General features: G+C 39.2%; 1 protein-coding gene across 4 annotated transcripts in view; it reads left to right on the forward strand.

Moving 5' to 3' along the window:
• MPP7 (membrane palmitoylated protein 7) overlaps window positions 1–15,645 on the forward strand; it is a 215,453-nt gene that overhangs the window by 84,736 nt on the left and 115,072 nt on the right. For all 4 annotated transcript variants that reach the window (XM_043479644.1, XM_043479643.1, XM_043479645.1 and 1 more), the window contains one exon: window positions 5,703–5,821. In XM_043479644.1, coding sequence (XP_043335579.1) covers window positions 5,703–5,821 — 119 coding nt within the window. The remainder of the gene's footprint in view (window positions 1–5,702; window positions 5,822–15,645) is intronic.

Here is a 15,645-nt window from a genome sequence, read left to right on the forward strand (position 1 = left end):
TGCTGGAGTGGATTGCCATTTGCTCCTCTGGGACATCTTCCTGACCCAGGGATCGGACTCCTGTCTCTTGTGTCTGCTGCATTGGCAGGCAGATTCTTTACCACTGTGCCACCTGAGAAACCAGTGGTTAAGAATCCAAAGTTTTTATATCTGTATGTAAAATAGTGGGCCTTTCCAGATGGTGCTAGTGGCAAAGAATCTGCCTGCTGATGCAGAAAATGCAAGTGACATGGATTTGATCCCTGGGTTGGGAAGATGCCCTGGAGTAGGAAATGACACCCCACTGCAGTATTGTTGCCTGGAAAATTCGATGGGCAGAGGAGCACAGCAGGCTACAGTCCATGGGGCCGCAAAAACACTACTGCAGACCCTCTGTCATTTGTTTTACCAGGCTTCAGAAAGCATCAAGATCATACTCTGAGCATAGATAGTTAAGAGAGAACAAGCTTGTACAGTTGACCCTTGAACAACATGGACCGGAACCGTGCAGGCCCACTTATATGCAGAGTTTTTCAAGGAATACATTACTGCGCAGTCAGCATGAGGTTGAATCTGCTCTTGTGGACGGCAGATGTAAAGGGCAGCTGTGGTGCTTGATCTTCTGTGGGTCCCCTGGATACCAAAGGATGACTGTGTTTTTTGTTTTTTTTTTTTAATTCATCTTTAAAGAAAATAACAAGTATTTCACCCTGCAGTGCAGCAAAGCTTAGAGAAGTCAGCACATGTAGCTCCAGTCAGGTACCTAAGTCAGTAACGTGGTGGTCCACACGTGTGCTGGCTTATGAACTGCCTGGTGGAATGGGCAGTTTATACTGTACGGAAAGCATTCTCCGTAGGATGTTATTCTTCATGACGTCAGATGGCCAGCATTTGTCATCTCACCTTCCTCTGGAAAGGGGAGAAGAGGTTACTACTGAGTTCGTAGATAGCAGGCTTCAGTACCAACTCAGAGATCTTACAAGCATCTTTGTGTCTCTCTGCAATTGGCTCCTATTACTGTGAACACCTTCCTTACCCCCTCAATTAGGCTCACCCTCTTGGGCTTTTCTTCCTTTCAGGTCCCAGCGCATGGTCTGCCAGCTTCATTCTGACCCCACTGATGGCTCTCTGCTTAAAATTGCTGTAGTAGTTATTATATATATATTAATCAGGTGACCCTCAACCTATTTTAGTTGTGCTGTTATTGATTTCTTTTTCTCAGCATATAAAATGCACTAATTTTAAAGTATCTTTTTTCTGTTGGAACATTTTTGTGAAATAAGTTTATTGAAACCCTTCACAGATATCCTGGACAGTGTCTTGTATTGTATATGCCCAAATATAAGGTGAGTTTTTTCCCTCCATAAAATGATCTCTTAGAGAAGAGAGAGCTGGTTTATAGTCAGGTCCATACAAAATCTCTTACAGAGAACTTTCTCTCTTTATTCACGTGCACAAAAGTGTGGAATGGGGAAAGTGAAAGTATTCACATATAACGAAATTCATAATTTTAGGAATTATCGTGAGTTTCTTTGACAGAATTTTTTTTTTCTTAAGGAGACAAAGTTTAGATTAGATTTAATTATTCCTTGGAGAAGGGTTAAAAACCTCATATTTGCAATTGGTAGAATTTTAAAGAGTAGGTAAGTAGGTTTGTTGAATCAGCTTTACCCAGATTCTCAGTGATGGCATCTCATATATTCAAAACAGTGCTGCACGTCAACTGACCTGGAAGTGAAAACAATCTATTCTAATTCTCAAGTGGTGGCACTTGTGATGAGGAAGAATCTCACTCTGAAGAATTCAAATGGTGGTATGAAATGTGCAAATGGGGCAAAAACACTATCTACATTAATATATTTTACTTCATAGGTAATTCACAGTAAGTGTTTCTAACTAAATTGCAATTTAAATGTTAGAGGCAATCATGAACATCTTAGTAACATCATTGACATTTGTTTGTGTCATCAGCTGCCTGAACATTTATTTATTTTGCTTAGAAGAAAAAATGTTTCGGATCTTCACTTGGGCAAATAGGAGATCATTATATTTAGGATTGAAAGATGCTTGCTCATATATAGACTGTATTCTGTGTCATCCAAGGTTGTGAGACCTCTGGGGAGAAATAATGTTACATTATGTACTTAGTTCTGTGCCCGGGGCTCTGACTCTGAGAGCTCATAACATGCTGATTCTTGGGAATGGAGCCTTCATGGCCCCAACTCAGGTGTTCTTCCCGCCAAAAGGTTTCTTGATGTTGTCTTCCTTCCCATGGAGGAACTGACCACTTCCTCTGCCTCTGCCCCGCAGTCTAACCCGGTCCTGCACATAACTTTGTTGTAGATGCCTGTGGACAGAAATCACATCCAGTTTGTCTTAGACTTTAAGAGCTGTGGATGTTCTGGGTTCACGGGTGCGTAGATGTTTATGGAAATGAACTTGGATGACTACAGAGGGGCACAGGTTGACTTTCATGGCCCCAGTTCTTGTTCGGGGAATAGGTGGATTTAGGAAAAAGTTTTAAAGACACACATTGCTTTCTCAACTCTTGTTCTGGCTCTCTGAATTTCAAGGACCAAAACAATTTGTATTTCATGGTATTCTTCTTGATTGGGACTCAAGGAACTGAGTATAGGACTCCTTTAAAGCACATGTAAGTACACAGGCCGAGTTTTAGACATGGACTTGAGGTGTTTGCTGGGGCTAGGTCACTGATTTGAGTGGAAGTGCTTGTCCTTGTTGCCTGCATTGACACTGCATGCAGCTAGTAATGTTCTTTGCACCTAGCAGCTCTTTTTACCATCTTTTGAATTTCTGACTGGCATGGTCCTGTCTCTCTGGCTTTGGTCTGTGGTACAAGGTATGGGTACCAGGGGCTTCCCTGGTAGCTCAGCTGGTAAAGAATCCATCTGCAATGCAGGAGATCCTGGTTCGATCCCTGGGTCGGGAAGATCCCCTGGAGAAGGGGTAGGATACTTACTCCAGTATTCTTGGGCTTCCCTGATGGCTCAGATAGTAAAGGATCTGCTTGCAGTGTGGGAGACCTGGGTTCGATCCCTGGGTTGGGAAGATCCCCTGGAGGAGGGCATAGCAACCCACTCTAGTGTTCTTGCCTGGAGAATCCCCATGGACAGAGGTGCCTGTTGGGCTACAGTCCATAAGGTTGCAAGGAGTCAGACATGGCTGAGTGACTCAGCACAGCACAGAAGATAGGGGAGGTGAAGAGGAGTGAGTGTTGTTGCACTCTAGTGGACCATGCAAGTTACGATGGCATAGAGCTAGAGAGGCACAGAGGCTCCTGTGCTTTGACTAGCAAAGAAGTTATTATTATTTTAAAAATTGAGCCTAACATGGATTATTCCCACAAAAAGCTAAGGAGTATGTAGGTAAGGTGAACAATTTCCATACATAGAAGCCCAGAGTGGTTTCATTTCTGAGTATGATGTTGTGTCCGGTTGGCACCTATCGCTAAGCTGGGAGTCTACTTAGAAGCGTTGCACTGAGATGTTCCTTGTTAGGAGACAAACGGAGGAAAGATGGATAGTGTTATCTTTAATCAGTGCCTGCGAATTGGGAATTGTTCGCTGAATCCTTACAGCAACTGTATTTACCACAATTTTTTCTTTTGTTTCAGCTTTATTTTGAGATAATTATAGAGTCACATGTTGCAGGAACTAACACAAAGAAATCCTGTATACTTTCACCGGTTCCCCTGTGGTAATGTCATTCCTGACTGTGGTAATGTGTCACAGCTGGGAGAGCATCATCCACACCAGTAGCTGACCTTTGTCAGATTTCCCTGGTTTTACATGTGCTTATGCATGTGTGTATGTGTGTTTTTATTTAGTTCTATGCAGTTTTACCACATGTGTAGATTATCATTTCTTTTTCAACACGTGAGGGAAACAAGGTCATATAAGTTATGTGAAATGCTTGAAGTGGAGACCTGGGGTTTGCATCTAGGACTGTTCGATCCAGATTTTTGCTTTTTTAGTAATAATAATGATGGATAACAGTCGTAATCAGTAATACAATGGCTGAAACTTGCATTACATATGAAACATCAAGTATTTACCACGTGCCAGGACTGTTAAAGTGTATGAACTCATTTAATCCCCCCAAGAACTGTACCATATAAATTATATCACAGTTGAATTTGTATCATTCAGCTCTAATCATATTACTAAGGAATAGGTAATCATTTTTACTACTCCTGAAATCGGTAATAGAATGGTGAAATTCTACCTTATTTTTACATAATTTCATAGTTTGAACCTCTGACCTTAACCTCTGATCTTGGTGGTTGTGTGTGGGCGTATGTATTTGTATAAAGTGAGACCTGTACATCGACTTAGGTTGAGATACCTTAAAAATATTTTTACTGAATTGTAAATAAGTGCTAGTTTAGGAAGGGTGCCAGGTTTTTATGGGAACAAATATAAACCACCAATACTTAAGAATGTAATTGGGAGAAGGTTTTATTTATTTACTTTTCCCTAGAGTATTTTAGATCTTTGTGGCCAAATACAGCCCCAGGAATGTTTCAGTTTAATCGAATCTCAAGTTACATCTCTCACTTCCAAAGTGGTACCGAATGCATTTGGTTGTGAGTTAATCACGTTATCAGAATATTATAACGCTTTAGGAAGATAACAGCTACACTGATCAGAAGGCCATAATTTACAAGTCTTTGCTAGTGGAATATCTTGTAAAGCTGTCTCTCTGATGAACAGCAGCACTTATTCAGACCAGAAATAACAGCAGTCCCATGCGCTAGTAAATCCCAGGAGGTCTCGGTGTTTTTGTAGACAGCAGACAGAAATAAAAGGAATTTTGTCCTTTTTACCTCATGTAATCCTGCTGGAAAATGAAACATGTGCTCTGAGTTGATACTGACTTCTGCCAGGTCACCTCCCTGAAGAGTCCAGGCAAGCACTGTTGCAACATTTCTTGGACAGGAGTCTGCCGGCCCCTGAATGCGATGGATGGTCTGCACAGCCCACGCCTGGGACACTGTGCTACTGTCTGCTCGAGGGAGCTTCCAGCGAGAAGATGCGTGACCTGCATCTGTTGCCTTGACTATTCCCAAGGGCATCACATACCCTCAAATCAGAGTTGCATTTAGGCGAAGTGCTGCAGAGTTTGTTGTTGTTAAAAGGAGGGTGACTACAAAGAATGCCACACCAAGTACGGTTTCTTCTGGCTTACTTTTTAGAACTTGACTTTGGACGTTTGATAATGCAAATGTTTTTGAAGCTATATATTATTAGGAACTGTTTGGAAACCACAAAACCTTTTTAATGGACCACGCTATCAATTTTCTGCTCTTCTAAAGAAGTTTTTCCTATTCATGACTCACTTCACTCTTTGGCTAACATCGAGGGAAATGTAATAACGATTAAGGGAAGGAATGTATGCGTTTTCTTCTTCTTCTTTTTTTTTTTGAAAGCTTGTACATATTTTTTTGTTTCGGGTTATGTAAACTTGGAGGACTGTAAAATGTTGACCCCCGCAGAAGGTAAAAACAGGCCTTCTATATATACATCTTTAGAATTTAAAAAGCCAAAAGCTTCCTTTGTTTCTTTGGAGAAGAGTTTTGCTTGATGGCCCAGAACACAGATCCAGTAAAAACGACATGTTCCAGCCGTCAATTACACACACCTTAAGCGAAATTAATGAGATCACTCTGAGATTACACTTTGTGTTTTATTTTCGTTTTATAGGTCTGTATGAGCTGTTGGTGGCTCTGCCAGCCCAGCTGCAGCCACATGTGGACAGCCAGGAAGACCTGACCTTCCTCTGGGATGTGTTTGGTGAAAAAAGCCTGCATTCACTAGTCAAGGTAAACCATGCTGATGTCAGATTTTTCTTTGCGGAAAAACATATGGAAAAATATTTTGAGCGCCATCCAGTAAACCAGAGATCAAATTATTGCCCTCCAAAAACAAAACAGCCTTGTTCCATTTCACTGACAGGCATGGAAGTTGTTAAAAAAGATTCTACCAAAAATACATAGATGATTTCACTTAATGGTGGCGACCTGGCTGTGCATACTAATGGAGCAAGCCTGCGCCTGCCCTTGTTTAGAAAAAGAATGCGAAATAGTCGCAAGAAGGTTTAGACTCCTCATGGTCAACATTCATGAGCTGGAGTTTAACTTAAATAAATAAATGTTCGCAGCAAAAATTAGAAGGAATATATTTTCTGAGGTTAAGGATGGCAGCTGTTCAGTAGCCACATTAATTTAAAATAATTTCCTCTAACAAAGTCAAATGAAATTCTAGCAAGCTGTTTCTCTTCTTGGCCCAGCGCCACTGACATGGTATTTTGTGTATAAATACACTGACGCTAAATAGGAATAAAAAACAGTGTTTGGAGACCGGTTTCGCCAAGCGTCATACCCTGGAAATGATCAACCACCAGAAATCAGATCTTGCCACACAGCAGTGCTGGGAGTGATCAGAAGTCTTAAAATAGTAAAACGAGAACAAGGAACTTACTGGAAAATATGCCACTCTTGCTTCTGGAAATATGAATTGCATTTTCTCCCATTTAACTCAAGCTGAAAGGAATTTAAAGTCTTACAGAGTCTGCAGGAGATAGAAACTTAGGCTTCAACAGTATCTGATCCTATACTTAATTCAGCTCCATCTGTTATGGTTGTCTGTTGTGATAAGAGGCTTTTTGACTGATGTATAGTATTTGGAAATGAAGCACCATTGTTTCACAGGACAGGACAATTCTTACTGCTCGTTTTTTTTTTGCCAAATTTGCTGAACTTTGTGTGCTTTAGGCAGTAGCAGTTCTCAAGAAATTAAAAGCTGATCTCTGGCATTTTCCTAGCTTTACATTTGAAGAGTGCTTTATTGTGTGTGTTGTTTTTTTTTAACTTTTTCTTTTTTTTTTTAGTTTTTGTATTATTGCCAAGATATCTTTGTATTCTAAATAATTTTAGGTAGTTTAGTTGCTCTCTTGGGGTGTATTAGAAATGGTCTTGGGCTAATAATTGATGAAGTTTATGACTTAGTGAAGCAATCATGAAAATACCCCTGTATTAAATGTTTGAAAGTTGGATAGTTATGGATTGTTTAGACTGATTTGATCTCTTGATAGAAGGAATAAAATACATTTCAAATGGCACCATCACTTCTTAATCAGTAAACAAATATTCCCCCCAAACAATGGATGTGTATGTTTGTATTTATTTATACTGTGGCTACTATCTCAGTTTCCTTGCCTATAAAATGGAAATATATTACCTATTGACAAGATTTTTTTAATTAAACTTTTTAGTTTGTGTTGGAGAATAGCTGATTAACAATGTTTTGATAGTTTCAGGTGGACAGCAAAGGGACCCAGCCATATATATGCATGTATCCATTCTCCCCCAAACTCCCCTCCCGCCAGGCTGCCGTATGATATTGACAGAGTTCCGTCTGCTACACAGTAGGACCTTGTTGATTATCCATTTAAAATATAGCAGTGTGTACATGTCCATCCCAAACTCCTTAACTATCCCTTTCCCTCATCCTCCTGCCCCCTGCAACCGTAACTTTGTTCTCGAAGTCTATGAGTCTGTATCTGTTTGACAAGGTTGTTTGTTGACAGAGTTTCAAACAAAATAGTGAAGATCTTAGTTCTTTTGGTAGTTATATAGGTTAGGTGAATAAATTATTAAGAAGAACTTTAATTATCATAGCATGTGAAGGACCAAAAAGAATTGGCAGAGATGGTTGTTATTTTTAATATTAAAAGAATAAAACTAAAGCATAAAAAATTCTTAGTTACACTAGCTGTTGAGTTTTCAGCACAAGTTGTTATTCAAAGTATGTGTCCATAATTAAGAGGCTAGGAAGCATACTGTTACTAATATCTGGTTTATAAAAACAGTGTAGCAAATAAATGGATGTTGCTAGTATTTTAAATAGCATAATATGTGCTCTATTCCAAATGTTTTTCAGTAATTGCTAAAAATGTATTTTAAAAATTAGTTTTATTATGTAATTCTTGTATGTTCTCAGTTTCTTACTAGACGCGAGTCCCGCCCCCCCACCTTTTCTGATGCACAGACTCAAGGTGTCCTTTGACTGACCCATTATGTTAGTTTTCAAGTAGGAAAACCTAGGACGCCTCCAGAAGGCAGGTCTCATGGGATCAGGAGTGTAGTTTAAACAGCTGGAACAATCTACTTACCCGCCTTCCAAGAGCCTCTACTGCAGGGTGAAGGAGAGAAGGCTCCGGCTTCTGTACATAAATCTCGGTAGAGCAAAAGGAATTTGTTTGAAAAGATTCATTTTGTGTGCTTTGATGTTATGCTCTTTTGCCTGCAGTTGACGCTGTTGGTACATGATTTAGAGCTGGGTGAACGGAAAACTTGATTTTATTCTAGCCCCCAGTCTTCACAGTTCTTATCTTTCGGGTAAAAAAAGAAAGTGATTGCTAAATTGCCTCGCAGTTTTAAATACAGACAACTTGCTGATCTGATGTAAAATATACTTAAGAAGAGGCAGGTTTGGTGCTGGGGTCTGCAGCAGGTGTGGCATGCCACCTTAAGATTTTGAGCTCCACTCAGGGGAATTCTGTAGGTTGTGAGTTATCATTGGAAAAGAACCATGATGATCCTGTACTGTAACTGAAAGTTTTTTTTAAAAGAAAAATTTCTAAATAGAGAAGTTGAATAATAAAAACCATGAATATGAGAGTCAAAAAAAAAGGGTTAAGGTTAAATCAGAAGAAAGTTGATATTGGGACTTCCCTGGCAGTCCAGTGGTTTAGACTCTGTGCTTTCAATGCCAGGGGCACGGGTTCAATCCCTGGTCAGGGACCTGAGATCCAACATACTGCGTGGTGTGGCCAAAAAATAAAAAATAAATAAAGAAGAAAGATGGTACCTATTGAAGACCTTGGAAATATTATATATAAGAATAGAAATATCCCATCTAATGTGAGACCAGACAAGGACATCAGTCTCCACATTATCTAATGAAGGTGATGTATGCACAGAGCCACATTTTGGATCCAGGTTTTTGCACATTTATAGACCCATGAAGCATGTTGTTTGTGCTTGAATCTCATTTCCAAATCTTATCTCCTGTCCTGGTGTTTTTTCCTTTTGAAATTCCTTTACTTACTTTAAATTTTATTTTATTCAGTTACATTGTGTGTATTTTTATAATCTTGATTAAGTTCATTTTAAGCCAACAAGATGTGGCTTAAAGACTTACTTAACTATTACTTTTAAAGAAGGTTGGTAGTTCTCTTTCTTCAAGAAAATTTTGTTCTTATTTCACAATTGTGTTGGATTTCTAGGATAAGAATATAAAACTTTTAGTACCTTTTAAATAGCTGTCTATGTTTTTTGCCCCTGCCTTTTCAAATAGTTGCATATTTGTATGGGGCAGGAGAAGAAAAGGTAGCAATCTGAATTTTATTCTTTTGGAGATTCTGAAGTATTTCAACAGAACACAACTGTTATTTCCCAGGAAAATTTCCTGTTATGATTGCATTGTTGTGTGTATTTGTGTGATTTCAGTCTTAAAGGAGTCGTGATAAAACTCGACCAGACCCTGATAACATTTAGTTACGTAGTTTTAATATCTGATGCTTGACTGTTTTGTTCGTGCTCTCTTTGTTGAGGTCTCTCTCTGTGCCAGAGACTATGTAGGATACCAGGGATAAGCTTTCCAATAGAGCAGGTTTAGCCCCTTGTTTTATAGGGTCTTCAACCCCCCGGAGGGCCAGTAGACATGGTGATGAGCAGTTACAACATTGACGATGGCCCAAGGTCTCAGCTCTTTTTGATATGCAGACGGTGCATCCCTCAATGCTGGCCAAAGAGAGGGGCTGGAGAGGAACTGGTATTTTGAGCTAAAACTACATGTTGAAGAAATCTCCATTCCGAGGTTGTTGGGTGTTTTTGTTTTTTTTTTTTTTTTATCATAAATGGATGTTGGATTTTTTTTTTTCAAATGATTCTTTCACATCTACTATTTTGATCATATAGACTTTTCTTTATCCTGTTGCTATGATGGATTACTTTATTCCTTCTGAATATTGAACCAGACTTTGCATTCCTGGGAAAAATCCCACTTGATTTTGGTATATACTTCATGTTATACTTGGTTGGATTTGATTTGCTAATGTTTGATTGAGGATTTTTACATCTCTGTTCATAAGAGATACTAGTCTGTAGTTTTCCTTTCTTGTAATGTCTTTATCTGGTTTTGGTAGTAGGGTAATGCTTGGCATATAGTTAGGAAGTGCACTCTCAGCTTCTATTTTTTTCTGGAAGAGTTTGTGGAATATTGGTAGGATTTTTCCCATAAATTCACCATTGAAACCATCTGGGCCTAGTGCTAGCTGTTTGGGAAGGTTGTTAACTATTGATTTCTTTAGTAGATATAAGCCTATTTAGATCTCTGTTTAATTTTTTGTGAGAGTTTTTGTCATTTGTATCTTTCAAGGAATTGGTGGAATCATGTAAGTTATCAAATTGGAGGGCATGGAATTGTTTATAATCTTTTATTATCTTTTTAATGTCTGTGGGATCCATCAGGATGACTCTTCTTTCATTTTTTTATATTATTAGGAGTTTGTGCTTTATTTTCTTCTTTGTTAGCCTGGCTATAGTTTCATCAGTTAATCTTTTCAAAGAACCAGCTTTTGGTTTCATTGATTTTTCTTTTTTTTCCTGCTTTCCTGTTTCCTGTTTCAATTCTGTTGCTTTTTGCTTGTATTTTATTTTCTTTTTTTTTTTCTCCTTGCTCTTTTTCCTCTAGTTTCCTAAGGTAGAAGCTTAGAAAATTGATTTTAGTTAGTTTTTTTTTTTTTTTTACCTTCAATGCCATGCTTTCCCTCTAACCACTACTTTTGCATCATTCCACAAATTTTGTTAAACCATATTTTCATTTATTGCAAAATGTTTAAAAAAATTTATCTTGAAACTTCTCCCTTGGCCCATGTGTACTTTAGAATTGTTGGTTAGTTCCCAAACATGTGGAGATTTTACTGCTGTCTTTCTGTTATTGATTTCTATTTTAACTCCATGTGACCTGAGAGCATATGCTATATGATTTCCATTTTGTTAAGGTGTCTTATGGTTCAGAATGTGGTCTGTCTTGTTCTATGTGAGCTTGAGAAGAATGTGTTATCTTCTGTTGTTGGATGATTGAGTTGGTTGATGGTGCAAAATGCTGTTTCTGCCTGCTGGATCTGTCAATCACTGAGAAAAGAGTGTTGAAGTTTTCTAGTACAAAAGTGGCTTTCTTCATTTCTTCTTGCAATCTTACCAGTTTTGTGTCATGTGTTTTGACACTGTCTTGTTAGATGCATACACATTGAGGATTATTATGTTTTTTTCAGAGGGTTGACTCTCTTCACCACATAATACCCTCCTTTATCCCTTACAGTTTTCCTTGTTCTGCTGTCCACTTTGTCTGAAACTGATGTGGGTACTTCAGCTTTCTCTTGGTTAGTGTTAGCGTGGTCTATCTTTCTCCATTTCTTTCTTTTAATCAATCTATATTTATAGATATATTTGTCACACCCAGGAGAGCTGGGTTATTATAGACAATAGTTTCTTCCTTTTTCAATCTACTTTCATAGTCTTTGTCTTTCAATTGGTATATTTAGACCATTCGTGTTTACAGTGTTTGTTGATATAACTGGTTATATTTGCCATGTCTGCCACTGATTTCTGTTCATAGCACTTGTTCTTTTTTAAATTTTTATCGCCCTCTCTCTTCCTACTCTGCTTTTAGGTGAACATTTTATATGATTCCATTGATTCCTTCCTAACGTATCAAAGTTTTTTTAGTGCTTGCCATTTAGTTTGCTACATACATTGACAACTCATCTAGGTCTATTCTGAAGTAACACTGTACCTTGTCACAGGTAGTTGCAGGTATCTTATAAAGAATATTCTTAATTCCTTTTTCTACATCCTTTATAGCATTGCTGTCATTCATGTCCCTTATCCATATACTATCGTCACCCAGTGCATTGCTGTTATTATTTGAACAAAGAGTTGTCAGATCAATTAAGAGTAGGAAAAATACAAGATTTTGTTTTACATTTATTTACTCCTTCTCTGATGCTCTTCCTTTCTTGATGTATTTCTAGCACCTGACCTACACTTTCCTTGTCTCTTAAAGAATTTCTTTTAACACTTGTTCCAAGGCAGGTCTACTGACAGCAGATTTCTTTCAAAGTTTGTGTGTGTATTTCTCTTTTACTTTCAAAGTACAGTTTCATTGGATACATAATTCTAGAGTGATGTTTTTTCCTTTCAATACTTGAAATATTTCACTCCATTTCTCCTTGCTTACATAGTTTCTGATGAGGTGTCTGATGTTATTCTTGTCTTTGTCTTCTATAGGGAAGGTGTTTTTTCACTTGGAATTATTTCAATATTTTCTCTTTATTTTTGGATCTTGCAATTTGAATATGGTGTACCAAAGGGTAGATTATTGGGCATTCTGTTGGATATTTTCTGAGCTTCCTGGATCTGTGGTTTGGTGTTTTGTCATTAATTTTGGAGAATCCTTAATTATTATTACTTTGAGTATTTCTTCTTTCTCTCTTTGTTACAAAAGATGTATGGAACATGTCCCATAGTTCTTGGATATGCTGTTCCTTTTAAAAAATTTCATCCCATTTCTCTTTGTGTTTCAGTTTGGGGAATTTCCATTAACATATTTTCAATCTTACTGATTCTTTCCTTGGCCATGTCCAGTCTACTGATGAGCACATCAAAAGCATTCTTCATTTCTGTTACGGTGTTCCTTGTTTCTAGCATTCATTTTGATTCTGTCTTAGTTTCCATCTCTCTGCTTACATTTTCCATCTGTTCTTGCATGTTGTCCACTTTTTCCATTAGAGCTATTAGCCTATTAATCATGCGTATTTTAAATTCCCTATTTCATAGTTCCAACTTCTGTGTCAGAGTTGAGTCTTTTTCGGATCCTTGCTTTATCTCTTCAGACCGTGCTTTTATTGCCTTTTATTATGCTTTGTGATTTTCTATTGAAAGTTGGACATGATGTATTGGGTAATAGGTACTGAGGTGATTAGGCTTTGCTTGTGAGTTTTGGCATTGACCTGGCTGTGTTTAATATTTGCTGAAGCTCTCAGTACCCGAGACTCCAGTTTCCTTAGTGTCTCCCCCTCCCCTATTCGCTTAGTCTTTCCTTAAGAATGCTCTTGGAGTCTGTGACTTTGGCTGTCTCAGTTATAACCCACTGTTATTTTACTGGAGCCCTGTTGATGGTGGTGAGTTCTTGGAGAGAGGAATTGTTATATAATATTCTGGTTAAATGTCAGTCCCTGGGATATGAGGACCTTCAAAAGCATTTCTTAGCCTCTTTGTTTTCTTTCCTTTTTCCCCTTATCTGAGATAGGAAGGCCGGGAGGTGGGGATGTGGTTAAGTTATCTTACTGCCCTTTTCCCTGGTCAAATACAGCTCTGATAAATAAAGCCACCCTCTTGGAGGGATAGCTCAGTTGGTAAAGAATCCGCCTGCAATGCAGGAGACCCTGGTTCAATCCCTGGGTTGGGAAGATCCCATGGAGAAGGGAAGGGCTACCTACTCCAGTGTTCTGGCCTGGAGAATTCCATGGACTGTACAGTCCATGGGGTTGCAGAGTTGGACACGACTGGGCGACTTTCACTTTCACTCGGAGGGAAGGGGCTTCCCAGGTGGTGCTAGAGGTAAAGAACCCACCGGCCAGTGCAGGAGATGAAGAGACACAGGTTCAATTCCTGGGTCGGGAATATCCCCTGGAGGAGAGCATAGCAACCCACTCCAGTATTCTTGCCTGGAGAATCCTGTGGACAGAGGAGCATGGTGGTTACAGTCCATAGGGTCGCAAAGCGACTGAAGCGACTTAGCATGTGTGCATGCCTGGAGGGGAGAGAGCTCTTGGACTTTGTATTGCAAGATGGTTACTTTTCTCCTTCCCCTGCTTGAAACATTAGGGGATTTTTCTCCTGTTTTCACCGTGAGAACTTGGTAGGGCTTTTTTTTGGGGGGAGGTGGGGTGGGGTGGGGTAGAGCTCTTTGAGGAAAGTGCACGTTTCTCCTCCAAGACTGAGTCCCTCAGACTAGTTACCTTTGCCCAGCATTAATTTGTCAAAATGACCAGTTAAGCGTTCCTGCAAGTTTCTGGCTCCAGCAGTTTCTACCCCTGCTAAGCTGATTTCAGCCACGATTTTCCCTCCCGATTTCATGTGACAGTTTATCCTGTAAGTTCCTTTCTCTTCACATGTCTGAGCTGAAACCAGCCATCTTCCCTTGCCCTCTTTTTAATTTGGCTGTGATTTTATTATTGATTTGCAGGAGTTCTTTATTTTGGATAATTGCTTCTTACCAAATTATAATTGAAAATATTTAAGTTCTCTTCTTAAAGATGTCCTGCAGTTTTATTTTTAATGAAACACATGATGTCATGGGCAGGTTAGTTGACACGTGGAAGCAAGATATGAGGGATAACTTAGCAGCGGTTTATTTTCCATCTCCGTATGAATGTGAATTCTTGAAGTCTTTAATGCTTGTGAAGTTAGGTAGGATTTTAAAAGTGAAAACCTTACTCTTGAGTCTGAAAATAAGTCTTGAGCAGATGCTCAGAAAGCAACCTGTGAATGAGAATGTACTTTAAAAATTTTATATCTCCAACCTGGAAACTTCAGGAAATGAAAAACCAGCTTGAAGGTAATGCTTGATCTTAATCTTCCAATAATTCCAGTTTTCTTAATCATTAGCACCATGAGACTTGCCTGGAAAGTAGTTATTTCCAGGATAATTGATATAGTCAAGCCATAAAGAAGAGAGACAGATAATTTTATTGGGTAGTGGTTTTATAATCATGCAGGCACTCCACGTTCTTCTCTTCTTTTCATCTAGAAGCAATGGAAAGCATCGTATTAGGGGGTGGGGGAAGGTGATATTTACACGGTAGTAAATCAGCTTCAAGGCTGAAAGGCTGTTTTACAAGAAGCTTGCTGGTCCCAACTCTCTAGAAACAAATTGTGCTGTTTTGGAGGGGAGAGGGGGGTGTGAGGTTCAGAGAGAAAGCCCGCTGGGGAGGTTATGTTACTTGCCTCTGCAATCCCATTTGCCTTGGTGGGAGGAAAAGAAAAAGGCAGTCAGACACTGCGAATGATCCCTGGCCACCTGGGCTGACGGAGGGGAGAGCTGGGTGTCAGCAGCTGGTAACGCTCCTCGGCCAATCAAAGGTAATTGTTTGGCCAGCTCTGTTGAAGGAGCCAGACGAAGTTATTTCTTACGTTATAGTTTACATTTTTTCAGGCACAGAAACATGTAAAGTCTGCTGAAGATATGAATTCCTGAGACCCTGAGTAAATTGTTGCCTTTGTAATTCACACTCTCAAAACAGAGGCCATATGTAACCCTTCTTAGAGATTTGCTCGGGACTGGGGATGGGGGGACTAGGGGGCCAGGACTGTGGGTACTTGATGGGGTTGCGTCCTCCTGCCGGGTGTGTGTTTCACGTCATGGAACAGCACCTTTTGAAAGTTGCTGTGAGATTGAGATATTCATTTGAATATGCTTCGCTTTAGAGCAGTCATCTTAATTTGCATATATTCATAATTGACTAACAGGGAGTCTGTTCACTCCACACACACGTGTGGGGTATCCTACCTGATTT

The sequence above is a fragment of the Cervus canadensis genome, chromosome 10, assembly GCF_019320065.1.
Source record: "Cervus canadensis isolate Bull #8, Minnesota chromosome 10, ASM1932006v1, whole genome shotgun sequence".
Classification (NCBI taxonomy): Eukaryota; Metazoa; Chordata; class Mammalia; order Artiodactyla; family Cervidae; genus Cervus; species Cervus canadensis.